This window comes from Festucalex cinctus, chromosome 3 (genome assembly GCF_051991245.1).
Source record: "Festucalex cinctus isolate MCC-2025b chromosome 3, RoL_Fcin_1.0, whole genome shotgun sequence".
Taxonomy (NCBI): Eukaryota; Metazoa; Chordata; class Actinopteri; order Syngnathiformes; family Syngnathidae; genus Festucalex; species Festucalex cinctus.
In genome coordinates this window covers 16,285,050-16,311,756 of record NC_135413.1, presented here as the reverse complement: position 1 = coordinate 16,311,756, position 26,707 = coordinate 16,285,050, and the positions used below count along the sequence as shown (strand labels likewise).

The window sequence follows — 26,707 nt, the reverse complement described above, 5'->3', positions numbered from 1 at the left end:
AGCGCTAAGATGAGCTAGTGCTGAACAGGTTACAACTAGGCTACAAGTTGAAGATTAGAAACAAACAGGTCTACAGCAACTCCCTGGAAGTTCTAATGAGATCAAATTCAAGAGTTGTCGGACAAAATCTGATTTTATGAATACAAAACGATGACTGCAAATTCCAATGGGCATGCTGTAGTTGCCTATACCTTTCTCTTTATATAATAAAATTATTATGTTCCAACTTCCAATAATAAAGGTTAAATTGACTCAGTTTAAGTTCTGCTGTAGCCTACGCTCAATGCAATGTATGTCGCTTCCTGGATTACTTGATTTTCTGACCCAAGTCGTCTGCACATGCATGACAGGAGTACACGCAAGGGTGGGGGCGCCCCCCTGCACCCCAGGACTGCTGGAGTTGCTCTGCTGCGAGCATTCGTGATTGGGGAACCTCCAAGCTGCACGCAGGAGCGCGGAGGTTCTCTCTCGGCGGAAAATGAGACTGCACTGTGGATAAATGGCGAAGTTTAAGATGAAAGTGTTGCTGTTTTCGGTTCTCTTTCTGCATTCACCAAGTAAGTGTCTTTGTTGTAGTGTGCACAGGGAATGTGTCCATCCTTGTCGACTGTAGCTGCGTTACATGTGCTTTTGAATGCGAGCAAGCTGAACGAACCTGCTGTTTGTCTATGACCGTGTTGCATAGCATTTTTTAATACTTTTAAATCATCAGAACTCTTAAGTTCTTTAGAATTTTATCCACTTTAGTTCTAACTCCAAAATTATCCGGGGGTTTTTAAGTCCTGTAAGGCATTGCTCATTTTGTCCTTTGTTTTTGATAACGCAGATAAAAAAAATAAATAATATTTGTGTGCTAGATTTTCCACCTGGGAACAGCATCATTATGGCAATCTTGTGTTGTGCATTATCTTACCCTTTATGTTCTTTGAAATACATTTTGACTGATAGTGTTATCTACATTTATATTATCTATGATACTATATGAGTAATTTTCTGGCCTTTTTGTACATGATACATGCCAGCCATTTAGTTTCAGTTTGTTATGTAGACTTATTGCACTTTATTGCAATGCAGTATATTTGATTAATATATTGCACATACATAATCAACCCACCTTGTATTACTGTTGGGAATTCTACAATTAAGTGACCCGAAAATGCTTGATAAGTCTTGTCACCGTGGATCACTATCAATCTGTTCCTAATGTTCTTGATGCTGCATTCTCCTTCTCCAGGTGTTTTATGTTTCAGCGAGTTGTCATTCATCACAGAGCCTAGTGATGTGACCGTTCTACCAAGGGACTCTGCTGTCTTGGACTGCCAGGCCCACGGGCAGCTTCCAGTCACCATCAAGTGGCTGAAAAATGGCATTCACTTGGCAGAAAGTGAGCACATTCAGCTTTTACCAAATGGCTCCTTGTACATACCAAAGATAAAGCATACCAAGGAGGAGTCGGATGAAGGATTCTACCAGTGCCTCTCCAAGAACAAATTTGGAGCCATACTTAGCCAAAGATCACGTCTGACTATCGCAAGTAAGTAGTGGCATCTTAATACCTGCACCCAGATTAATACGAGACAAGATTCAGTTTACGGTGTCATCATGCACACATCGGGATGGCAAATTCATGGGTTATTAACCTGGAGAATGGGAAGAAGATGTATCCCTCTTCTTTTCTCCATGCAAAGTCAAAGTTTTCACGCCATAGTTGACCAGAATGAGATATACTTGAGGTTATAGGAGTGAGTCCAGTTTTAATATTGTTTAAATTGAAGTTAAAGGAAAATAGATGATGTTCAAAGTCTAATAACAAGCAAAAACATAACAAACCTTAGGTTTCGTTTGGTCAGTAGCATGGCATTGTCCCCACAAGCTCTGTGTAATCACTGAATGGTCCGCTACACAGAGGAATCTCTGAAAGGCTATCTGCCTATTTGGCTTTGTTTGGAGTACCCCTGACCACCCCAGAAGAAAAGACTAGGTTTTGAGCACATTTGGTTGTCTACATATCAGTGGACAGGACAGCTGTGCCTGTTCAATGGGCCTCATCTACCATGCATGTTGTTCATTGGTCTGAGGAGGTATATCCAAAAACGACTGTCATGGAAACCAAAATAGATAGCTTAAATATACTGATGTTGACAGTGAGGACAGGAAGTATAGGGTAGCCTTCTATATTTTTTGGTCACAACTCAAATAATGAGCTGAATTATACACTGGGGAAAAGATTTATTTACATGTGAACTAGTTGCAAGTAGTAGTGGCATTTACTATGCTGATTTGTTGATGGTTATTGTCTATTTAAGAAAATTAGAAAAGAAAAAAAATCACATAAAGCCCCCTAAAAGTCCAAGTTTAGTCCAGCGTCCAGTCTTTTGTGAGAGAAGGGGTTAAAGGTTTTGGGGGCGTGGAGTTGGAGGATGGGCCCCCTATTGCTGCTTGCCTTCTGTCCAGAGGTCTTGGGGTTCAGAGGTCAGCAGAGAAGGGCTTTGTGATGTCACAGGGCTGCTGCGACTGGGCTGGCCTGCTGTGTCGGCTCCCAGGACACAATTCCTTTCACTGGATCGACCCCTGTGTTGCCCTGTCAGGCGGAGGCCTTTTGTTGAATGTGGGACACTTTCTCTTGTGAATGAACATGCCGAATACACCACTGTGAGTGATGATGGCCTTCTAAAACCATCTAGGGAGGCTTTTTTGCTAGGAGTATTCTGAGCAGATCAACACTTTCATTATAATTCCTGATCGAACAAAGGGTGCCAGAATGTTAAAATGTCCACCTGAAATAGAAGTACATGGGGTGTTGTACCAATTGATCTCAAATTCAAGCAACATAAGAAACACAACATCAACAGACATGGGGATGAATTTAGCTTTGACCTCGAAAGAGAAATCTTCGTGCTGTTTGACCTAGACATTGATTTGCTCCTTAGCGTGGACCATATTAGCAAATCAGCATATAGGCCCCATTCAGTTTCTACTCTATTTGCTTTGAAATTTAACAACATATATGGAACACAACTTTTTCACCCCAAGGCCAAAGGTGTTTTAATCCTGAGGTGGTGTAAACAAATACACTAGCTTTTAACAATCTTAACAACAAGTAAACTATCAAGATATGTCATCTCAGGCCCAATTATGGTGATCTGCCACATATATATATCTTAACAGCCTTGTCATTCTTTATGCATGGTAGATGAGATTAGTTTGCAAATTAGAGGGTTCCTCTTTAATTTGGTGTTCCCAAAGCTCAGGATTTCAATGTGGACTTTCATGGGGGAGAATGGGGTATTGATTTTCTTCTTTAACATGATATTGACTTGTTTCTTGTGTGTGCAGGGGGAAGGGTTAGAGTTATCACCTTAATGAATGAAGGTCATTGGTTCTATTTTAAAGAGGGCCCTTCACATAAATGCAAATTTGGAGTTTTGTGTTTGTTAGAGATTAAGAAAATAACTCAAATGGAGCGCATTGACCACACACGATGAAAAATTTGCCTAATCATAGCATGTAACAAAAAAAAAAAAAAAAAACAATAATATGTTCTATGCAGCCCCACTTGTCTAAATATGGCATTATGGTTAATATTGTGTTAGTGGAATATGAGTTAAGAAGCAAAATCCATCCGTTTTGATCCAGCTCAGAGGGCGGCCATTTTTCCACTTGCTGTCGACTGAAGATGATATCACTGTTGCTCAGGGGTCAGGTTACAGGTAACAACCAATCACAACACAGCTTCAGAAAACAGGTGAGCTATGATTGGTTGTTACCTAAACCCTGAGCAAATCTGATGTCATCTTCATTCGACAGCAAGTGGCAAAATGGCTGCCCCCTGAGCTGGATAAAAACGGCTGGAAATGTTCACATCGCTGATACAACTACAAATAATCAGTTTTAATACAAACGATTTCAGCCATTTCCTGCCTTGGTTTGTGTTTTCTATTTCGATTCAGGTATTTCAGAGTTTTTGTTACATCCGTTGCCTATGGAGGTGACTGCGGGCTCGGTGGCCCGATTCTCGTGTGCAGTCACATCCAGACCTCCTGCCACCATCTCCTGGGAGTTTAACCAAAGCACACTGCTGCTACAAACAGACAGGTACCTTCAATTAGCTTTGAGTTATTTCACACACAGCCATGCTACATGGAAAAGTATGAGAGTATTTGGCCATTAGACATAAATAACAATACAGAGAGTCCTTGAGTTAAGGCACACTCAATCTAAGGCGTTTGAACTTTATAACAGCTAGGCTCGGTCCGCCATTTTGGCTTCTCGTCCGCCATATAGCATGCAGTGTTTTCCCCTCGTCCGCTACGTATCCCTTAGCTAGTGCTAGCGCTTGTGCACTTGTGGGATTATCTTTGGCTTTTTCGCCCTCTTTTTTTTTTTTTTTCCACATCATGGCCCCAAAGAAGAAAGCTACATCTTCTATCAATGTTGGTCCAGCCAAAAGAAAAACAATTACCATGGAAATGAAGCTAGACATAATAAAAAGATCGCAGAAAGGAGACACCGACGAACATCGACAAAGACTTGGGCTTCAGTCGTACACCATCTTATTTATTTTTTTTTTAATGTATTTTAGATTATTTTATACATATTATGTTGATGTAAATATTGACTTTCATGGGGAAATTCGACTTTGGGTTACATCGCTAGTGTAGGAACGTAACTCCGACGTAACTCGAAGACTCTCTGTATACTAAAGTCTCTTCTTTCACACCTAGTTTGACCCAAATGCTACTTTGTTTGTTTGCAGAATCACTGTTTTGCCTAATGGAGTTCTTCAGATCCACAATGTACAACTGAAGGATGCCGGGCAGTACCGATGTGTCGCAACTAACATCGGAAGTCGACAGAAGAGTCGAGAGGCACAGCTGACAGTCAGTCAAGGTGAAGAAACTACACTAACTTGGTTTAATCATTCACTGATGGAACTTGGTGAATTTGTTTAAAAAGTGTTCCTTTTTTTTTGTTAAAGGTGTGGGCACTAAAACCCGTCAGAGGCCCAAAATCATAGCCGGACCTCAAAACATGACAGTTTCTCTCCAACAAACCGTGGTACTCGAGTGCTTAGCCACCGGAAACCCCTGGCCCATCATTTCATGGAGCCGCGCTGATAGTAAACCCATAGATGTATACAAAGCGAAAGTGTTGGGCAACGGGAACCTGGTTATTACGGACGTCAGTTCTAAGCACAGCGGAGTCTACCTCTGCAGAGCCACCACCCCCGGAACACGCAATTACACCATAGCTGCCGCCAACGTCACCGTCCAAGGTGCACTCAGTTAATCACAATATTGCGATTTAAAATAACATTTGTGTCAGACTCACTGTGATCCATTTCTTATAAATCGCTGTTTCAGTGCCGCCATCTATTGTCGAGAGGCCCGAGAGCCAGACCCGTCCAAGAGCTGGCACTGCCCGGTTCATTTGCCAAGCCGAAGGAGTCCCCCCACCCCACATTAGCTGGTTAAAGAATGGTGAAGAGGTTCATTTAAATGGACGAATTAAGATGTACAACAGGTATTAAAAGCAGATTTATTACACAAATTGGCTGAAGGGGTTCATGCCTTGTATTGATTGTGTTTTGTTTTGTTTTTTTCCCTCCACAGTAAATTGGTCATTACCCAAATCATCCCAGAGGACGACGCCATCTATCAGTGCATAGCACAGAGTGAACAGGGTTCAGTGCTGTCTCTGGCACGCCTCATTGTGGTTATGTCAGAGGACAGGCCCAGCGCGCCGAGGAACGTCCACGCGGAGACCATCTCGAGCTCGGCCATTTTGCTGGCGTGGGAGCGACCGCTCTACAATGCAGACAGAGTCATCGCCTACTCCATCCATTATATGAAGGCCGAAGGTGAGCTCAGCAATGTAAAGATGACGAATTGGATTTAAGATAAAATTGTGATTTAAAATAAAATTAAATTAAAAAATTATATATATATATATTTATATATATATATACATATAATATGACGACAACTATGACGTCATCTTCAGTCGACACCAAGTGTCAAAATGGCCGCCCTCTGAGATGGATAAAAACGTTTGTTTCATAACTCATATTCCATAAATGTAATATTAATCAGAATGTCATGTTTAGGCTCGTGAGGTCACATATGAGATATTATTGTCAAGAAATGTTTAAGGTTGACCTCCGCTTTAACAGGCTTAAGCCCAATTCACACTGGCTGCGGAACAGACGCGGTGCGTTTTCCGTATGGTGGCCGTACGGACGCCGCAAGGATAGAACGCATTCAAGTCTGCGTGTCAATTCACACCAGTGAATGCAGAACGACTGCGGCGATGCGGAAGGTTTCCACAAGTGTTATATTTCTTTCGGACGCCGCATGCGTCCGGCTTCATTTTCATGAAGTTGAAAAAATGAGCCGGACAGCAAGTCGGCCGTCTCGCATCGAGGTAAATCCGGTATATTTCAAAATAAAACCGTTAACGAACTCGTTTTTTTGGGGGGGGGGAGGGAAGATAGCTAGCTACATGGCGTGACATCAGTCGGACATTTAAGAAAAAAAATGAGCTCAGAATAAATTAAACACAACAAAATGACACTATTTAAACACAAAACGTACTTACCCATGGTAGAACAGCCATGCTCGAAGTCCCAGAAATAATGTCCAAAAAGCATATCGATGTGACAAAAGGCAAGCATGGCTATTGTTTACAAATAGGACTCGATATACACGGTTGTTATTGGGTGAACTCAACTCTCCAGCGTGAACCCCACGTGATCCTGTGGTCTGTCAGGAGCAGATTTCCGGACACACAACGCACGTGGTGCGAATTGCAGTCCTTGCGGAAGCCGTGTGGAGCCCAATCGGAAAACGCACCATGTCCTTTCTGCAGCCAGTGTGAATTGGGCTTCAAGCCCATTTTCCAATCAACATCTCTCTCTTGTACTGAAAAGTCTAGGGTACCTTTTCCAATCTCATGTGTATGCTATTATTACGATTTTTCTGATAGTTTGCAAAAAAAAAAAAAATGTTGAGAGACAGTTTTTGAAAAACTTTGTGTTTCCATCTTTGCAATCGACAAAACCTTAACGTGCTCTTCGATCCACCGTCAGGTCTGAACAATGAGGAATACCAAGTTGTGATTGGCAACGACACAACCAGTTACATTATCGATGACCTTGAGCCGGCCAGGAATTACAGCTTCTACATCGTGGCTTACATGCCAATGGGAGCCAGTCGTATGTCTGATCAAGTCAGTCAACACACCCTGGAGGATGGTAAGCTTTGAGACTCACCGCATTCCTTGCAATAAATCACTCTGACAGTTTAGTTCAGGTGAATGTAAATCTTGTGTGTACACAGCAACTTCAGAGTGGGAATTGTGGGGAGGGATTTTGTTATTTACCATTGCTAGTTTAGTAGTTTTACTCTTCTGTAGTACATTGAGTATTAGTAGGAAATACTAATCAGACTGTTAAACCGATATGCTCATTATTTTCCAGTGCCTCTGCGTACACCAGAACTCCGCTTGAGGAGCCACAACTCAACAGACATCCAGGTGAGCTGGCAGCAGCTTCCGTCCAAAGTGAGCCGCGGCCGGGTGTCGGCGTACAGGCTGTCCTACCGCACCGCCGCCGACAACACCGTCGTCTCTGTGGAGCTGCCTCAGAATAGCACCGAGTATCTACTGGAGGGCCTCCAGCCGGACACCATCTACCTGCTCCGCATGGCTGCGGCCACCCGCATGGGTTGGTGCGAGCCCTCAGCGTGGACATCCCACCGCACACCGAAGACGTCCAGTCGCAAAGGTAAATAAAGAGGAGACGGGGGGTTATGTTTTATTTATGCAGCCGTTGGATAGAGCTATAAGAGCTTCATCCAGAAGAGCATTTGTGAGATTCGAGGTGACTTATTTTAGAGAAGAAGCTCACAATCTCTTTTCTATTTCATCTAAAAGATGTTTGACCGATTATTCAGCATTTTTACGAATTTCGGCATCGGCCATTTTGAAGAATCATGCGGTCGATAATAGATCCATTACAAAAAAACAAAAAACAAAAAGTGTTAACTTCACGTAGGGCTGTGCAATTAATCGAAATTCAATTCCATTTTCAATTATTACACTACACAATTACAAAATCAGCATAATCATAAAAAAAGATTCTTAATGCTAATGTTTTAGTTGTTTTAATTTATACATTTTCACCTTTTTAAAATGTAAAAATAACAAATTTAATAAATTTTGTTTCATCTAAAAGAAACTTGCATAATTATAGTGTTTCAAAGAATTGTATTTGTCTTAATATTTTTTATTTCTTTTTTACGTTGAACAATTTTCTTGTTTTGTACCAAAGAAAAATAAATGATCGTCCGTATTGCACAGTGCGCATGCTGCATTCCAACTTCAAGTTTTTGACAACATAAATAAATAAATATACATTATTCTAAATATATATTTTTATCAATTCTGTTTGGTCAAAAGGAACTTACATAATTATAGTGTTTCTATTTTTCAATTGGTCTTAATATTTTTTAAAGTGTAAACATTTTCTGTTTTGTACCAAAAAAATAAATGATCGTCCTACTTCAAGTTTTTGCCTACATAAATAAATAAATAATACATATTATTATAAATATAAATTATTATAAATTCTGTTTGGTCCAAAAGGAACTTACAAGTGTTTCTATTATATATTCAATTGGTCTTAATATTTTTAAATGCTTAAACGTTTCCTTGTTTTGTACTAAAAAAAACAATCGTTTGAATAATCGTGATTTAAATTATTGCCAAAATAATCGTGATTATTATTTTTTCCATAATCGAACAGCCCTAACTTCAGGCAACTAATTAATTACATTTTTGGAGGTCCTCCTTCAAGGCCATCTTATGTGTAGAGTTTGTTCTTGTATTATTGTTCCGTAGCTTTTGTGTTGGTTACTCAGGAACCTTTGCCCTCCGCTGTCAGTGATGCAAACGCGGCCTCAGTCACGGGTCATAAAGAGAGGCCCTCAAGGCGTCTGTGGCGGTGGGGGAGAATAGCCTCGTTTTCACATCCTGGTGTCTTCTGTCCAGCTTGTTTTTACCCCAGTATGGCCTATATACGGCCTTGAAGCCACTTTCCTCTCACGTTTATTTAACAGTATCTCAGTTACACCTAAAATAGTTTGTGAAAATCCTGCATTGCATCCTGCTTTTTTGACGTGCACTTCAAACTAGCTTTAGTATTCTTTGTGATAGTCCAAGAGTGAATGTGTATTGATCTCATGGCTGCTCTCTCGGTGCCCTTTCAGTGCCCTCAGCCCCTGTTCTTCAACTTGAGCCGCTTAACTGCACTTCCATTGTGGCGCGCTGGCAAACCGCTCCGGAGATCGAGGCCGCCCTCGGCTATCGCCTGCGTTACCACGAGGAAAGCCAACCAGAACAGCCCGTCGTCCAGCTGCAGGCTCAGACGTACACATACACCATCAGCGGCCTTGGTAAGAGTGGACCACGATGCTGATGATAGCATTAGCATACGTCTGGTGTGTGCTTTATTCAACCGTTGGGTCACTGGGTGCAGCATTTGCATTTGCGCCCTCGACGCTGATCAATGTGAGCTGACCTCTCTAGTTTGCTTGCGGTATTGAGTGGGATCAGGCTCCCCAGGTTAGAGGTCAGTGTCCAGATGTCCCCCACCACCACCGTTTCCCAGCCAGTGACTTGCATAATTACCACTGGCTATTGTTGTGTTCAGGGCCAGACCTGCCTTGCCAGATTTTGGCCTCCCCCTTTTAGCTGGACTGACACACCCTTGGGATTGGTCAGAACTGGACAGGACCACTGACCTTTAGCCATGAGACAGCAGTCTTGGATTGGTACCTTGCCCCCACTGCTTGTGTGTGCTGTCGATGTTTTAAAAAAACAAACAAAAAAAACTCCAATAATCAATATGAAACAGCTGAGTCATACTGATTAAAATATAGTTCAGCTTTCTGTGAATCACCAATCTTTTGGTTCCTCTTTTTACTTTAAACACTTACATTAAATTATTTATTAAATTTATAGTTAAAATTAATTATTTTGATAATAATTATAATAAATCTATAAATCTATTCTAATAAGAATAATTGTAATTTTAATTAATTATTATTAATTAGTTTATCATGAAAATTAAAAATTTTTATAAAATTAAAATAAAATACAAAATTAAAATAAAATAAAGTAAGAATAAAAAAAATAAAATTACATTTAAAATAAAATGTAGACGGGCTAAAAATGTAACTGCTGTGCCAACTCTTGAGCCATGCTTGCTGTGAACCACCAAATTTGTTGGTTCTTCTTTTTACTTTAAACACTGACATTAAATTATTTATTAAATTCATAGTTAACATTAATTATTTTAATACTAATTATAATAAATACATAATATATATAAATATATATAAATATATGCCCTGCGATTGGCTGGCAACCAGTCCAGGGTGTCCCCTGCCTACTGCCCAGAGCCAGCTGAGATAGGCGCCAGCAGCCCCCGCGACCCTTGTGAGGAATAAGCGGTCAAGAAAATGGATGGATGGATATAAATATATTATAATAAAAATAATTTAAATTTTAATTAATTGTTGTTAATTAATTTATCATGAAAATTAAAATTTATAATAAAGCTTATTAAATTTAAACAGGCTGAAAAGGTAACAGCTGTGCCCAACTCTTGAGCAATGCTTGCTGTGAATCACCACACTGACATAAAATTTTTCATTGAATTTAGCATTGAATTTTATTTTTTTTTACTTTAAAAACTGACATTAAATTATTTATTAAATTTATAGTTAAAATTAATTAGTTTAATACTAATTATTATAAATATATAAACTTATTAACCTATATAAAACTTATTACATTTAAACAGGCTAGAAATGTAACAGCTGTGCCCAACTCTTGAGCAATGCTTGCTGTGAATCACCACACTGACATAAAATTTTTCATTGAATTTAGAGTTAAAATTAATTATTTAAATACTAATTATAATAAATATATATATAAATATATTCTAATAAAAATAATTTTTATTTTAATGAATTATTATGAATGAATTGATCATGAAAATTAAAATTTATAATAAAACTTATTAAATTTAAACAGGCTAGAAATGTAACAGCTGTGCTCAACTCTTGAGCCATGTTTGCTCCAAGTCGACGACAAGGAAGGGAGGAAGAGTGTGAGAGGGGAAACAAAAGGGGCCCCTCTCCTATCCTAGAGTCCTGCACCCAGATTCCGTCTGTTCTATCTTGGCCTGACCCGCTGACCCAAGTCCAACCCCCACCCGGTCTCATGGGTCTCGGCTCCCAGCAGCTGAAGGCCGCCCTGCGGCCCAGCCCCCACGACAGACCTGGACACCCGCCTTCCATGGTCAATACCCATAAGCTGACCTTTCACACTGGAAGGCATAAAACTAATCTTAACACGCTTGAAAACGTCCTGATTTAGGAGCCCAGGCAACGGTAGCTATTTGCACAAATTGTGAAAGCTCATGTCAGACTCGCGTCTTTTTGATGTCTTAAAGTTTGTACTTTGAATTCCAAAGCCGACTGGAATAAGTGGATTCTTAGTAGGATAAAACTGTACAGATAATGGATGGATTTGTAGGAAAGTTTGATTATTGATTGTACAAATATTTTAAGGAGTTGGTTGATCTTTCTCATGCTCTTGTTACATGGCAACGAAGGATAATTAGAGGTTGGGGGTGACACAGGAGACCGTGCATTGTCCATGCATGGGGGGGATGGCCGGTTATGACCCCCACACACCCTTCATCCACTCGTGTTATTCTTACTATTTTTCTGTATGCCTTCTTTGAAATGCCTCCAAGCGAGAAGCTAAACTAAAATATGTAACATCTTCCAGATCCTCGTCGAAGATACCGTATCAAAATCCTGGCTTTTAGTCAAGCTGGAGATGGCGATGAGACAGACCAAGCCATCAGTACCCCTGGATGTGTCTGTGAGTACATTTCTGCTTTGAAATCTCACTTGTTTACGTTGGTACTCACTCACTCGCGTTATTGCTTTGGCCATATACAGCTGCTAGGGACCAAATGGCAGCCACCCCTCCATCTCCAGATCACGTGACCGTCTTGGCCAGCAATTCCTCTGAAGTGTCTTTGCGTTGGAACCGTCCCACTTTCCCTTCTGGGAAGGCCGTCAGCTACACTGTCCGCTACACGGTTCCGGGCACGCACAATGCCTCTGCCGTACGCTACCTCCAAACGTAAGCTAGCTTTCCAGAACATTTTTCTTCACAGGAAGAGATCAAATATATTTTTTTTTGTACTGCATTTGGGTAATAATGCTTATTTTCCACAGTAACAAAGAGAATGTGACAGTGCAAAATTTAAATTCAAACACTCGCTATGAGTTTGTGGTTCGCCTTCATGTGGATCAGATGTCGAGTCCTTGGAGTCATGTGGTTTACCATCGCACGCAACCAGCAGGTGATCGATTTGTCAGCCAAATTGACTGTAGATAGTATTTTATTTTCCATTTCTGTATGCATGTGTAATTGCTCATTATGACTTTTATCCGCAGCCCCCAGACGACCACCGACAGGAGTGAGACTAACTCTGATCGAGGACGACACGGCGTTGGTATCCTGGAAGGAGCCCACAGAGCCCAACGTGGTGGTGACACACTACACCATACTCTACGCTTCCCAAGCATCCTGGTTGGCTGGACGCTGGCAAATAATTCAAAGAGAGGGTGAGCATTGCGTCACAAAAATAAATAAATAAATAAACACAATTTATACAAGCAGAGACTCGGGTTCGAGTCCAGGCTCCGGCCTTCCTGGGTGGAGTTTGCATATTCTCCCCGTGCCTGCCTGGGTCTTCTCCGGGTACTCCGGTCTCCTCCCATATTCCAAAGACATGCATGGCAGGTTAATTGGGCGCTCTGAATTGTCCCTAGGTGTGCTTGTGCGTGTGGATGGTTGTTCGTCTCTGTGTGCCCTGCGGCTGGCTGGCAACCAGTTCAGGGTGTACCCCGGTACTGCCCATAGCCAGCTGGGATAGGCTCCAGCACCCCCGCGACCCTTGTGAGGAGCAAGCGGTTCAGAAAATGGATGGATGGATGGATGGATGGATATACAAGCAAACAGTAGTGGGAGATGAAAGTTAGATGAAAATGTTTTAAAAAATATCTAAAAAGTGATCACAAATATCCAAAAAATTACAATAAAATGTCCATAAAATTGCCAAATATGTAAGAGAATTTAATTTAAAAAAAAAAGAAAGGGTAAAAAAGAAAACCCTAACCTTATAAAATGTCCAAAAACAAAATAAGAAATCCTGAAAATTACCATAAAATGTCCACAAAATTGCCAAAAATGTCAGAAAATATATAGCAAAAAAGGCAGGAAATTTTTTTCAAAAATACTCAGAAAATGTCTAAAAAGGAAGAACAGAGACATAAAATTAGCATGTCCATAAAATTGCCAAAAATGTCACAAATTTGACAGAAAGGCCGAAATATCTAAAAATGTATGAAAAATACGGTACATATTGTATGAAGTAATATTGTTTTATTAAAAACCAACAGCCCTCTTTTATTAGCTGTCACATTGTTATTGACTTTCAATAGTTTCACCCAAAAACATTAAACATGCTGCTACATGTAAATGCTGGTGAGCTTCACCTCACTATCATTGGTGTTTTTCATTAACATTTTTCATTGGATTACGACCATTCTGAATGTATCCTTCTTGTACCTTTAACAGGAAGCCATACAATGGCTCTTCTGGAGAAGCTTGAACCAGGGAATGTCTACCTGGTGAAGATCTCTGCCTCCAACCAGGTGGGAGACGGGCCTTTCTCGGACGTCGTCGAGCTGGCTATGAAACGTGGGCACGTCCAACGCAACAAAAAGCCCTGGCACTCGGATAGTTTTCAGCACACTGCAGGTGAATATCATGCGATTGTACGTTATAGAAACAGCGGATTTTATGTGACTTGTTTGTAAGAACTACTCCTTCTTTCTGAATTCTTTTCATACTTGTTTATTTACATTTTTAGGTATTCAAGGTTTCACTTTTGATCATTTGAAATATGTGAATTAAAAAAAAAAAAACTTACATAAATTGTATTGTTCTAATATAAGAAAATGAGCACCACATCACATTATACTGCTATACCAGGGGTATGCAACCTGCGGCTCTGGAGTTACATATGGCTCTTTAGTCCCTCTCCTGTGGCTCCTTATAGAGCTCTAAAAAAAAAAAAATAGTAGAAATTAATATTTTTATGGATTTTTATTTTTCAGAGAAAATATTTTTTAAAGGGATACTTTACTTATTTAGCCATTTTTTGGCAGTCAAACATTAATATTTAGCCTATAATAAATTTTATATTTTCATTATTTTTTATGTACAATTACTACCTTTTAAAAACACATTTTGCAACCTGCTGTCGACTGAAAATGACATCACAAGGGCTCAGGTAACCAATCACAGCTCAGCTTGTGAATGTCACATGGCCAAACCTAGAAAACAGGTGAGCTGTGATTGGTTACCTGAGCCCTTGTGATGTCATTTTCAGTCGACAGCAAGTTGCAAATTGTGTTTTGAAAGGGTACTAATGGGGTATATGCCACGGAAGAGGTGGGACTGTTTTGCACATCAATTTGGTTCTGGTTCGGTTTGCGACGTGTGGGCTGCGTCAAAATAATTGTGCTTCCGACTTTGTGCCCCTCAGTTGCGCGTTCGCAACCCGGACCGGAACCAAACTGATGTGCAAAATCACGCCCCGCCTCTTCCGTGGCATATACCCCATTGTATGTGAAAAATAATGAAAGCATCAAATTAATTATAGACAAAATATTACATTTTTATTGCTATCATGTGCTAAATTATCCCTTTAAATGAATTCATGATTAATTAAAAATAATAATAATAATGAAGTATTCAAAAAATGTCAGAGTCCAAAATTTTACGTTGTTAGAAAAAGGAAGACGCAAGGTTGATGAAAAAGTTTTTAAAATTACCTAAAAAGTGTTCATAAATGTCTAAAAAAAATAGAAGAAAACAGAAAATTACAATAAAATGTCCATAAAATTGCCAAATATGTTAGAAAATTGAATAAAAAAGGTTGAAAATAAAATGTGCAAAAAGTAACTATAACATGTCCAAAAACAAAATAAGAAATCCCGAAAATTACCATAAAATGTCCAAAAATGGATAGCAAAAAAGGCAGAAAAAGTATTTTAAAAAATAGTCACAAAACATCCAAAAAAGGAAGAAGAGAGGCATAAAATTACCATGTCCAAAAAATTGCCAAAAATGTTAGAAATTTGACTGAAAGGCAGAAAAAGTGAATCCAGCCCCCCGCCCAAAAAAAAATAAAAAATAAAAATGCAAAAATGGAAGATGAAAGTTAGAAAAAAAAAATGAATCTCGAAGCATTGGATACTGCATATTTATTCTGTTTCGGTCATCACAATGTTCAAATCTTTTACGGCTCCAGTCAGATTTTTTGTTATTTATTTAGCCTAAAATGGCTCTTTTTGACAGCAAAGGTTGCTGAACCCTGTGCTATATATCTTCAATCGTAAATGACTGTCTTGTTGATTTTTCAGTCTTCTCTGATGGTCTGTACCACATAGACCAGCGATCCATGACTGGGATCATTGTTGGCGTGAGCATCGCCTTGGCCTGTATTGTAATGTGTGCCTTGATACTCATCAGTAAAGGGAGACCGAGGTACTCATCAATGTCACTGTCAAGTTACAAAATGGTTACTTTCTCTATCACTAACTGGCATTTTTAATATGTATTATTTATTTTTTCTAGAAAATGCTCCAGCCACAAGGTTGTCTCTGTGCCGCCCGGCGAAGCGTTGTCTTTGCCTCACGAGCGCCATGTCGAGAACGCTGAGGCCCTCGTACCCATGATCAGCACCAACTTCATCGATGCCAAAGTAAGATGAGAACAGAAAAAAGAGCATCTAAAGATGTCATTATTTAAAAATCAGAATTCTAATGTACTTTCACATGTTTCAGGGTGGATCTAATATGGTGATCAATAGTGCAGGTCCTATCATAAGCAAAAATCAAACCAAGAGGTGGCTTCTCTTCAATAGAGATGTCAGCACACCAACTGAGATTCATGTAAGTAGTCTGACAACATACTCGCTTTCATTAGTCATTTTTCGTCTTTAATTAAAGGGGAAGTCAACCTTAGAATTTTTCTTGTCAATAATGTTATATGACCTCACTAGTCTAAACATAACGTTCTGATTAATACTTTTATCTATCTCAGGGGGCGACCATTTTGCCACTTGCTGTCGCCTGAAAATGACATCACGGTCGCTCAGTTCTCAGGCAACGACCAATCACAGCTCACCTGTTTTTTTTTTTTTTTTAAGATGAGCTCTGATCGGTTGTTATAAGAGCAACTGTGATGTCATTTTCACTCGACAGCAAGTGGCAAGATAAACTGCTGAATTTTTTACTTAACTCATATTCCACTTACGCAATACTGTACCAGAATACTGTATTTGGACGAGTGGGGCTGCATGGAACATATTATTGTCAAAACATTTTCTTTTTGGGTTGGCTTCTCCTTTAAAAAAAAAAAAAAAAAAAAAAAGTTTTTAATTTGAGATGTTTGTCCTTGTCTGAAGGTTGAGGAGTGTGACCGCTTGTATGAAGCTGGCAGAACTGTTCTGCGCTATGAGGCGCATTTAGGCGCTGCGCCTCTGCCCCCATCATCCCGGGAGATCATCTTTGGACCCTTTCACACCGAGAGCTCTCAAAGCAGTGAGAGCAGCCAAGAGACGGGAGACTCCGGACACTACTCCAACGAGGAAAGCAACGAAGAGATGAGCAATCCGTCGACCAGCCAACGCTCCAGAACCGAATGTTGCGGGCCAGCGGATAATGCAACTGTCGCCGAACCGAAGCCATCTTTCCAAATGGAAAACGAGAAATGCGTTTTCTACCATCTCTCCGCGCCGGACGCCGCTCGGCCATGTTGCGCCTCGGATGGCACCTAGCACTCCGTTTATCAGCCGACGCCAAGAATGACCATTTCTACCTCGTTTGTTTCCTGGTTTGAGCCCTCTGGTTATTTCCTGTGGCACAAAGGAACAGGAAGTCAGCTGCTGTGAAGGAGGAAATGAGCATTTTCTTCAGATCTACCTCAGGATTTTGTATAAATGTTGGTTACTTACAACATTTTGTTTCCTTTTTTTTTTTTTTTTTAAACGTTCTACCTGTTGGTCTTTGTGGCATCGTCTGTCCTAAACCAAAACTCACCCATGATGAATGTTTTAAAGAATGTGCTGTGATATATTTGGTCATATTTAATTTGTTTTTCCACTGGAGTTTAAAGAGGAAGTCAACCTTGACAAAAATATGTCATATGTGACCTCACTAGTCGAAACATTTGTGGAATATGAGTTATGCAGCAAAATCCAGTCATTTTTATCAATCTCAGGGGGCGGCCATTTTGCCGCTTGCTGTCGACTTAAGATAACATCACAGTTTCTCAGGCAACAACCAATCACAGCTCACTTGTTTTCTGAAACTGTGCTGTGATTGGGCAACTGTGATGTCATCTTCAGTCGACAGCAAGTGGCAAAATGGCCACCATCTGATACTGATAAAAACTGCTGGATTTTGCCGCTTAACTTATATTCCACTAACACAATATTAAGAAGAATGTCGTATTTAGACTAGTGGGGATACATAGAACATATTGTCACAATTTTTTTGGGGGGGTGACTTCCCCTTTAATTGTCTACCTCAGTTTTTGTCTCTCCATGTTTTCCCTCTCATACAATGTGTGAAACCACGTTTTGTTGCTTCTGTTGGAGTCTTTTATATTTTTGAGGTTGAAAGGGCTTTTCTTTACCATTGCTTGTCTTTTTTTTTCAACATGTGTTGTGGTATAGGAAAAAAAATAAGTGCATTAGATAGTGTCAAACTATTCAGGTTGTATGAGATGTTGGACATTTTCAATGCACTGAACTCAAAGCTTTAACACGTCCTTAATACTGGAAGGGCCTTGCATACTCGATCCAAAGAGAGGAAAATTTGTACCCAAAGAGTTTGTAATAATAGGCAACCAAAAATAGGGTAGCTGTACATGAAGGGTGTATTTGCCAAAAATACTGCCACGTGCCATTGATGTAAATATCCCTCGAAATGCTGGTTTGAATGCTTTTCTCGGTGTAAACTTTAGTCTGGTGAAAGCTTTAGCGCAAGCCCCCGTGACTTGTGTTCCGTTTGCCTTTGAGACCATTGCTAAGTGCAGCGGTGACGCCGATGCTATTATCCAAAGAGTTGTCTGCTTCCTCACATGGGTGTGGCTTTTCGTTCAGTTGATCCTTGGCAAGATGAGGTGGACACTTATTGGTTCATTCAGTGTGTCTTGTCAGTGACAGATGATGGTATTTTTTCTTTGGGCATACGTCATCTAACGCTGACCTTCCCTAACATCCCCTCAACAATGTGATGTATGGGGAATTGTTATCAATGCCTTCATTCATATTTGCTGTCCACGTGTGACAACGAAGGATTCTGACTATCAAAATGGAAGCCCAGTGTGTGTGAAGAGCAACATAATCAATTTTTATATCTTTGTAATACAAATAATCTTAACCAAAGAAGCTTTACGTCTCTAATTTAGTAATTTTCTTTGGGTTGATTTACACAATTTGAATTTAAATGTGCTATAATTTGCCCTCGGTTTTGATTAGTAGAAAGGCATTTTACTAAGTTTTTTTTTATTTTATTTTTTACTTGAGATCTCAAAACTACTCTGATTTCAACTTCATGAGAATTAGGTCTAAATGTTTCATAGATTATTGTTTAAGGTAATTACATGTCCTAGTTTCAGTGTGTGGCATTTCTCCAAATTAATATTGCTGATGTTTTCCTGTGTTCATTAATTATTACAAATGTTGACATTAATGCCACAGATAAATTTGCTGACTTGACTCAGGTGCCAAATGTAGATTTAGTGAGTAGTCTTGACTGTTAATTTAACTTGTGTTTTATCTGATTTCCATGCCTTTGAATACCAAAATACTCATTTTAACCCAAAGAGAGCAACAAAACAAAGTATTTTATGGGTTGGAATGTTGCAACCGACTTTTTGATACTCTCAAGATTATTGCAAATAATAAATAAAATTGTTCTTGGAAAAACATCTTGTGGTTTCATTTTAGTAACTGTGTGAGAGCAAAGCTACTGTAAACTTAAATTCATAATAGTGAGCAAAAGAACATTTACTCAATTGTATTATAATTCATGGTGACCAGTAAAGGGTGTAGCATTCACTTTGCCCAAAGTCTTCTAGCATAGACTCAAATTCCTCGTGACCCAGAACAGGTTTAAACATTATAGAATATGGATCGATAATATCCATGATAATACTGTATTAGTGTTTTAGATGCCAGTATTATAGTAGCACATCTGTCTCTCTTGGTGTGATTTAAGAAGTGAGAAGATTTGGTGGTATAAATGTGCCCCAAAAATGATAATGTTACATCGAACAAAATTGGACAAACTGATAATTCTGCAACAGTCTCTTATTTTTTTTCCCCCCTTTTATATTTGTTTGTTTTTATTTTGTAAACATAGCTATGCATACATAACATGCTATATTGCAGAGGCACACAATTTATTTGTAATATACCTTGCAGGAAACAAAACAAATAAATTAAAACGAAACAAAAACCGGATGGTTAAATCTACCATATTTGGATTGATATTGGGTAATAACCGGTGGTTGTTGTTTTTTTTTTTCCTGGAAGCAAAAAAATGACAGCCTGTGCTTGTTCAGTATACGGGCATATTTCCAGCAGGGGGCAGTAAGTTTTGAACTCAACACTTCTGTTTCTGTGATCACTAAAACGGAAGTACACAAGAGCATTCGGTCTTGTTGTTGTCAGGCGGAGCACGCGGCACTACTGCTGTGAAAATGCGCATCGAAAAGTGTTATTTCTGCTCGGGTCCGGTGTACCCAGGACATGGAGTTATGTTTGTACGAAATGACTGCAAGGTATGACACATTTGTGTTCGTCAGTAGTTAAGTCATTTGGCATTCGAACTTTACGTTGGGCCGCCCTGTGGTCGGCTAATGCTAATGCGAATCTTGCGTGCTCACGTGGGATTAGCATGACAGTAAATTCGGTAAATTGTGAGTTAAATAATAATAATAATAATAACAATAAAAGGCGGAGGCCGAGGAGATGGTCTCTGACATTCTTAACGGGGTGTTTTGGTGGACGGTTATTTAGTCGACGTTGTGCTGGAGCCCAAACGTTTGACTAGCGTTGGCTCCTTAAATTATGGCCTGGTGCGCCCCCTAAAGGTTAACACATGAAATTTAGACTGAAATCCTATAAACTATTCTTAATTTACACTTGCATTGCTAATAAAGAAAACACGGCATTGTGGGTGGGTGGGGTGCGGGTGGGGGATATTTCAGTAGGATATTTATGCTGGTTTTAAACGTTCTTACTGTAGTGCATATTTTTTTCTCGACTGTTTTTCCCCACACAATTGCAGACATTCAGATTCTGCCGATCAAAATGCCATAAGAATTTCAAGAAGAAGCGTAACCCCAGAAAGACCAGATGGACCAAAGCATTCCGAAAGGCAGCTGGAAAGGAGTTGACAGTGGTGAGTTAAATTTTTTTTAGAAAAATATACTGTGCATGTGTAGAATGGTTCTTTCAACATTAATTATGTGTCTTTCAGGATAACTCTTTGGAGTTCGAGAAACGCAGAAATATACCTGTTAAATATAACCGGGAGATGTGGGATAAGACAGGTATGGTACAAATTGTTTTTGGAAGAAATTTTGTCACACATAATTGACCGTCTCTACTGATATCAAGCTTATTACATTATTTTGTGCAACCTAATGACTTCCAAAAGGGACAGTTTTCAATAGCTTTTATTTTTAATACAGCTTTTCTGTTGGATAGCATGATTGTACAGATGTACTTTTTTGGCTGTTGATTGTTGAAACAAAAACAAAGAAAATTGATCATGTTTAAAAAAAAAAAAAAAAACTTAGCAACATTATTTTGCCATTTGTTTGCTCAAATTGACAATTGTGTCATTGTGTCACTTTTGCAGTGGTAGCAATGAAGAAGGTGGAAGAAATAAAACGGAAGCGGCAGGCAAGATTTATCATGAACAGGTGGGCACTTTGAATGTCAGCTGTTTCTGTATTATTACGGTCTTTTGTACTTTTCTTATCCAACTATATTGCGCAAATATGGTAGATTTGGATAGCGTCATGCTTTGTCTCCATGTTGCAGACTAAAGAAGGGCAAAGAATTGGAGAAGGAAGAGGCCATCAAGGAAGTGAAGAAGAATATTCACCTCATCAAAGCTCCACACGCAGGTACATTTTCATACGTAGTCTTGAAATCTGATTTTGTGGGGATAACACCTAGATTGGCTTGCTCTTGAACGTGTCACGTAAAATGGAGGTAAATATTTTGTTTGTTTTTTACAGGAAAACCCAAACAGATGGAAGAGAAAATGCTACAGAAACTACAAGAGGACGTAGACATGGGAGATGAGGATATTTAATTGTGATCATTTTGTGTGACAACAAATTATTTTGACTCACTTTTCAGTGGACTCTCCTGTTTGGGAACCAACATCTACAAAATTATTGTTTGTGGCGGACTTTGCAGTGTTTAAACTTTGAGTTTTAAGTGCTGAACACTGGCTGGTTGCATTGCTCCACTTAACACCTATGTGGAGGATTCTAATGTGTGTTTGTTCATTCTATCCCTTTGAATAACAGTGTATTACATTACTGCAAAAAAAAGACAACAAACGACTGAATAAACACTTTTCACCGTTTAAAAAAAAAAAAAAGCACTGCTGCTGTTTCTTTTGTTTTTTAATTTGTATTTAAAAAGTCCTGACCATGATGTTCACATTTTGACACCCATCAGCTCAAGATGACATCAAACAGGAAAGTGGCCACTGAGTTTAGAGCAGAGATGCTCAATTCGAGAGCCACTATCGAGCCATTCAATCTTGTTTAAAGAACAGTAAGTTGCGCAAAAAGTACTGAAACATCAAACAGCTGGACATGTGCTTTCAAACGTTCTGAGGTCAAACTAAGGTTATAGTGCATTTTAGGTTCATACTGAAATTTCACCCCCAAACCCCTTGCAACTTTTTGTGAGTCGTAATAAAGGATGCAGTACTACAATTGAGCAGCTTTGTAAAGGCAGAATCACAAATGTCTGAGGCAGATGCATGCAGATTTATCAATGCTGGTCAACACACATTTTGGTGCAAAGAAAATTGCAATGGTTCTGGGTATTTTTATGTAGTGAATCCAAGAATGACAGTTGGGTTTTTTTTACCCTGCAATATATTAAGTGAAGTGCTAAGAATATACACGTTAAGACGTTGGTATTCTCTTTATGCTACAACTGAGATGAGGCAGTACTGTTAATGTCATTAGCATGTCCATACAGTATTTTTTATTTTTGATATATTATGAAAGAAGGTATGCTCTTCACTATAGCAGAGAGATGCTGAGTATGCTGGTGAAATTCAAACAAAAAATTTGGGTTGAGGGAAACTACTTTTAGGAAATATTAAATTACTTTAATTAGTTAATTGTCAAAACTAGAGCAGCCCCAAATGACACGACATTGAAATAACTTCGGCACACGAAAATTATTTTTTATTATTTCTTTTACGGAATATTGTACCGGTTCTAAGGTCTACAAAGTGATAAAAGGTGTCGATTAGGGTGCACGCGGGTCATTGACGTCTCTGTGTTCGATTGACTAACCTTGCAAAGTTGCAGCTCAGCAGGTTCCGGAGCACAAATATAAAAACTGCTGCTAGTGAAGGGACACTTCACCATCCTCCTGTGGTTGGACAGTCAGCAGGGTTTTAACGGCAGGCAACGCCTGAAAGACGAGCAATATGTCTTCCGATGAGGCAGAAGGAACGAGGACGTTGGAAGAACAGGTCAATTGTCTCTCTTTTTGTTTTGTGTGTGTGGAAGAAAATCTTAAAATTAACTTTGCTAGCGTAATAAATCTGGTAAGGGGCTGGTGGTTAGCACGAGGCTAGTTAGCCTTTAGCTTCTCTTGGCTAGTGCAGCCAAAGAGATGCTATCGCCAAGTTAGTAATTTGTTTCACTTAATGCAACCTTTTATATTAAAGACGGAAACCTCGCCATCGTGATGTAAACTCGTTATTCAAAAGAATATTTCCGTTAGTTACGAACGTGAAAGCAAACGCTGCACGTTGAAGGTGCTTGACTTGTAAAATGAGTTTCATCGTGGCAATTTATCCACATTCTCTTATGAAACAATTGCAACCACTTGTCATAATCGTCGTTTTTTTACAGTGAATTTTGCGTGGACTTGACTACTTTGTACGTTGTTTCGACAGGAAATGGATGATACGGTTGTTAGTCCAGAGAAAGCAGAAGAGGCCAAATTAAAGGCCAGGTACGCCAATCTTGGAGCCAAACCCGGGGGATCTGATTTCCTGAGAAAAAGACTTCAGAAAGGGGTATGTATCAAGGAGGATTACGGCTCGATCTCATTTAATCAAGATTGAAAGATCTTGTTTTTGTTCACCCCAGCCGAAGTATTTTGATTCTGGCGACTACAACATGGCCAAGGCCAAAATGAAGAATAAGCAGTCACCATCAGCCCTGTCGGAGAAATCTGAGATCACTGGTGGTCACATCCCAACGCCTCAGGATCTGCCTCAGAGAAAGACTTCTATTGCGGCAAGCAAACTGGCTGGCTAAATTCTCTGCTGTTAACGGCTTTATTGCCCTTCCTACCACGGAGTCAAATCCACCCTACCTTCTGCCGTCTTTTCGCATTCTGTATGTTCTTTTCGAAGTTCAAGTTCAAACCAAAAACCTGGGGAAAATGGGCAGGGAATTTAGAAGTTAGTTGCAGCAAGTTCAAGCTCAGAATGGTCATACGACCTACTTGATTGCACTTGATCCCGCTCTTAAAAAAAAAAAAAGAGAGAGATGTTCGCACTACCTTATTTTGGTATGTTTTCACTTTTGGAAAATGCAAGAAGGAATTGTGTTCAGAGGATTGTTTATTACTGCAAAGAATCTTGTTGCCTATACTGTTGCAAATAATCCAATTAACTTAATATTGGCCCCAAAAAAAATTGTCAATTTTGCATTCAGATATGTCCCCCAGTTGAAATGTTTACGGACAAATGATCATTTGGAGTCACCCCCTTTTGTTCTGTTAGAACATTTCCCCACACATTCTTAGTATTTACAGTAACTGTCGTGCTTCCAATTGTGTTTTAATAGATTTCATTGACTGGTCTGCAAAGACTTTAAGCACGGGATCCATATCATCCAACCTCTTAAATGGCCTTAATCCAAGTAAACTGTTTTTCTTGAGCAATATTTGCTGTCAGAAGAGTCACGTCGCTGTTCGACTTGAATTGTAAAGGATTTTATTGAAGGAAACCGTGTACTGTACGTGGATGGGTGTGCATGTGTAGCCACACTGTGCCATTTGTTTTGTAAATAAAATAATTTTGCATAATATTCCATTTGGCTGGTTTGTTAATGAGTAAATACCAGTGAGATCATGGATGCACATTTTAGATACAAGTCTAATGTTGTGTATTTAATTTGTTGTCACGTGCTTGATTAACTGTTCTATTATTTACCCATTTTGGTTTACGGATGCACGATATCGGTGGCCGATAATTATCAGCAATTATCGACCAGTTTGACGTCAAACAGATAAAGAAATCCACCGATAATATTCAGCAATTATAGACCAATTTGATATCATACAGTAAACCAGATAAAGAAATGCACGGATAATAATAGTCATGCCACGTTGGTCCATCCATTGTATTTGTAGCTCAAGTTGTGCTCAACCCCACTTTGATGGTAGTGTTGCATATTTGTGATGTCATGATGCGTGCGACTTTATGGTGACATCATGGTGACATGGCAGTGTGGGCTTTCTTTACTGTGTCTCCACAAAATGTTACCCTCGCAATTTTTTTTTGTTGTTGTTGCATTTTTAAAACAACCGTTTTGTTTTGGCAAAATTAGTTGTCTTTGAAGCAGAGATATCAATAAAATCCTCTCCTCACTCTCTCTTTTTATTTGATTTTCACACCCCTAGTTACATGGGTGTTCCAACACTAAAAATGCAAATGCAAAACATAGTTGGAGCACAGTGTTGAGTGGAAGATTGCCAAGTACGTGTGGTCAAGTATGCAATCATTCGACTTATAGCATAAGTCATGCATGGCTCCATAGTTTTATTTATTTTATTGTTTTGTTTGTTTTATTTATTTGTTTAAATTAGGAGCACAATGACCCTCTAACCTGAAATTTTAGTGGCCCACACTATGAATTAACTTGCAAAGTAAATATTAAGTGCTTAAAAAAATGAGCACATATATACAGTGTGGGTGTGTGTCTATTTATATATGTATGTATATATATATGTGTGTGTGTGTATATATTTTGGGGTTTTTTCTGATATTAATTTGAGAGAAATTCAATGCACTTTTTTGCTTAATGCATTGTATTGCGGATCAGAACTCTGTATCGAGAGATACTTAGTATCAAAGACTGGCGTCAATAAGTGTGATTGGGACATCTCAGTTCTCTGCTTTCAAATTTTTTTTTTTAAAGAAGTAGTTCAAAGGAATCAGAGGTAAGCAAAATCAAGAAAAACAATCACATTTGAATTGTAAAAAAAAAAAAAAAAAAGTAATGAAAACCTGATATTTGGGAATGTTGGAGATAATGTGTTTGTTTTTTTGGAAAAAATTTTCTCAGAAAAAAATATTTTGTTTTCTAGATAAGTTTCTTCCTCCACAAAAAAAGTTTATTCTTTGGGAAAAATTGTATTTTTGAGATATATATAATATATGTTATATTAAGAAAGTCATGTAGCCTACACATTCCTTTACAATTTTTTTAGGTGCTAGAAGCTATCCAAAATGGTACTGAAAATATCGGTATGCGTTTTTCCCCCCATCTTTTTATGATGTATTCAAAATTGAATCGTGTTCTTGTTTCCCCGTTGCAGTTGCCTTCTGCTGATGAAAGGGGAATCCTAGGCAAGCAAATCAAAAAAAACAAAACACATTTTGCAGGTTAATGTTACAAATATATGTATAACAACAAACATTTTGTTTGGGAATACTAACAGTGTGTTTGAGCGAGGTCACCTAACAAAATGTAAATGGAGGGTGAAACATTATGTTAATAGATTCAATTCTCATAAGTATTCAGCTGGGAAAGAGCAATCAGGTAGAGGGTTCTCCTTGGGCGGTTCTTTCTGACCCATGTTGGTTGCTGACGGATCCTGAACACACACAGACTCTTGTAATATACTTGTAAAACATAATATGTTAAGCTTCGATAACCTTATCAGGTATTCTAATATCTGTTTGGTGCATAAAATTCTTAATGACACAGCCCCACCCCCATTAAAAACATTTGTAAATCTGCGATCACAATCAACAAACAGGGTGTCAAGGTCTGCAGTGAGGGGTGATTGCAACATCCCAATAAGAAAGTCTGTTTTTTCTCAATCAGTCTTTTCTTATAAAGCTATTAAAGAGTGGAACGGGCTCCCCGACCACATGAAAAATAACATCAATTTTAATAACTTTTCACGCGCAGTCAAAGGCTGGCTCCTTGAATATCAGTCCTGTCCACATTTTTAGTACTTGGG

At 39.1% G+C, this 26,707-nt stretch overlaps 3 protein-coding genes across 3 annotated transcripts; all 3 read left to right on the top strand.

Moving 5' to 3' along the window:
- Positions 1-431: 431 nt before the first annotated feature.
- On the top strand, positions 432-19,153 carry LOC144015786 (protogenin B-like). Its single transcript, XM_077516122.1, has 19 exons — positions 432-557; positions 1,235-1,534; positions 3,951-4,095; positions 4,757-4,890; positions 4,979-5,275; positions 5,364-5,523; positions 5,613-5,860; positions 7,088-7,252; positions 7,478-7,783; positions 9,267-9,452; positions 11,860-11,955; positions 12,036-12,222; positions 12,318-12,445; positions 12,540-12,710; positions 13,726-13,908; positions 15,579-15,702; positions 15,793-15,919; positions 16,002-16,109; positions 16,625-19,153. The coding sequence occupies exons 1-19, from the start codon at positions 500-502 to the stop codon at positions 16,994-16,996; spliced, it is 3,495 nt and encodes a 1,164-aa protein (XP_077372248.1). The 5' UTR covers positions 432-499; the 3' UTR covers positions 16,997-19,153.
- A 689-nt stretch (positions 19,154-19,842) lies between these two features.
- Positions 19,843-21,846, top strand: rsl24d1 (ribosomal L24 domain containing 1). Its single transcript, XM_077516123.1, has 6 exons — positions 19,843-20,010; positions 20,520-20,633; positions 20,712-20,784; positions 21,096-21,159; positions 21,281-21,366; positions 21,481-21,846. The coding sequence occupies exons 1-6, from the start codon at positions 19,930-19,932 to the stop codon at positions 21,555-21,557; spliced, it is 495 nt and encodes a 164-aa protein (XP_077372249.1). The 5' UTR covers positions 19,843-19,929; the 3' UTR covers positions 21,558-21,846.
- Positions 21,847-22,763: 917 nt separating this feature from the next.
- On the top strand, positions 22,764-24,543 carry LOC144015788 (cAMP-regulated phosphoprotein 19-like). Its single transcript, XM_077516124.1, has 3 exons — positions 22,764-22,970; positions 23,400-23,522; positions 23,596-24,543. The coding sequence occupies exons 1-3, from the start codon at positions 22,926-22,928 to the stop codon at positions 23,764-23,766; spliced, it is 339 nt and encodes a 112-aa protein (XP_077372250.1). The 5' UTR covers positions 22,764-22,925; the 3' UTR covers positions 23,767-24,543.
- Positions 24,544-26,707: the final 2,164 nt, after the last annotated feature.

What these genes read in the sequence shown, in the direction of transcription:
- LOC144015788 (XM_077516124.1), top strand. Translation starts at nt 22,926, where the DNA reads ATGTCTTCCGATGAGGCAGAAGGAACGAGGACGTTGGAAGAACAG. An exon ending in CGAGGACGTTGGAAGAACAG is followed by an intron (nt 22,971 to 23,399) that starts GTCAATTGTCTC and finishes TTGTTTCGACAG; the next exon opens with GAAATGGATGATACGGTTGT. An exon ending in GAAAAAGACTTCAGAAAGGG is followed by an intron (nt 23,523 to 23,595) that starts GTATGTATCAAG and finishes TGTTCACCCCAG; the next exon opens with CCGAAGTATTTTGATTCTGG.
- rsl24d1 (XM_077516123.1), top strand. Translation starts at nt 19,930, where the DNA reads ATGCGCATCGAAAAGTGTTATTTCTGCTCGGGTCCGGTGTACCCAGGA. An exon ending in GGAGATGTGGGATAAGACAG is followed by an intron (nt 20,785 to 21,095) that starts GTATGGTACAAA and finishes TCACTTTTGCAG; the next exon opens with TGGTAGCAATGAAGAAGGTG. An exon ending in CATCAAAGCTCCACACGCAG is followed by an intron (nt 21,367 to 21,480) that starts GTACATTTTCAT and finishes TGTTTTTTACAG; the next exon opens with GAAAACCCAAACAGATGGAA.
- LOC144015786 (XM_077516122.1), top strand. Translation starts at nt 500, where the DNA reads ATGGCGAAGTTTAAGATGAAAGTGTTGCTGTTTTCGGTTCTCTTTCTG. An exon ending in CCATTATATGAAGGCCGAAG is followed by an intron (nt 5,861 to 7,087) that starts GTGAGCTCAGCA and finishes ATCCACCGTCAG; the next exon opens with GTCTGAACAATGAGGAATAC. An exon ending in TAGTTTTCAGCACACTGCAG is followed by an intron (nt 13,909 to 15,578) that starts GTGAATATCATG and finishes TTGATTTTTCAG; the next exon opens with TCTTCTCTGATGGTCTGTAC.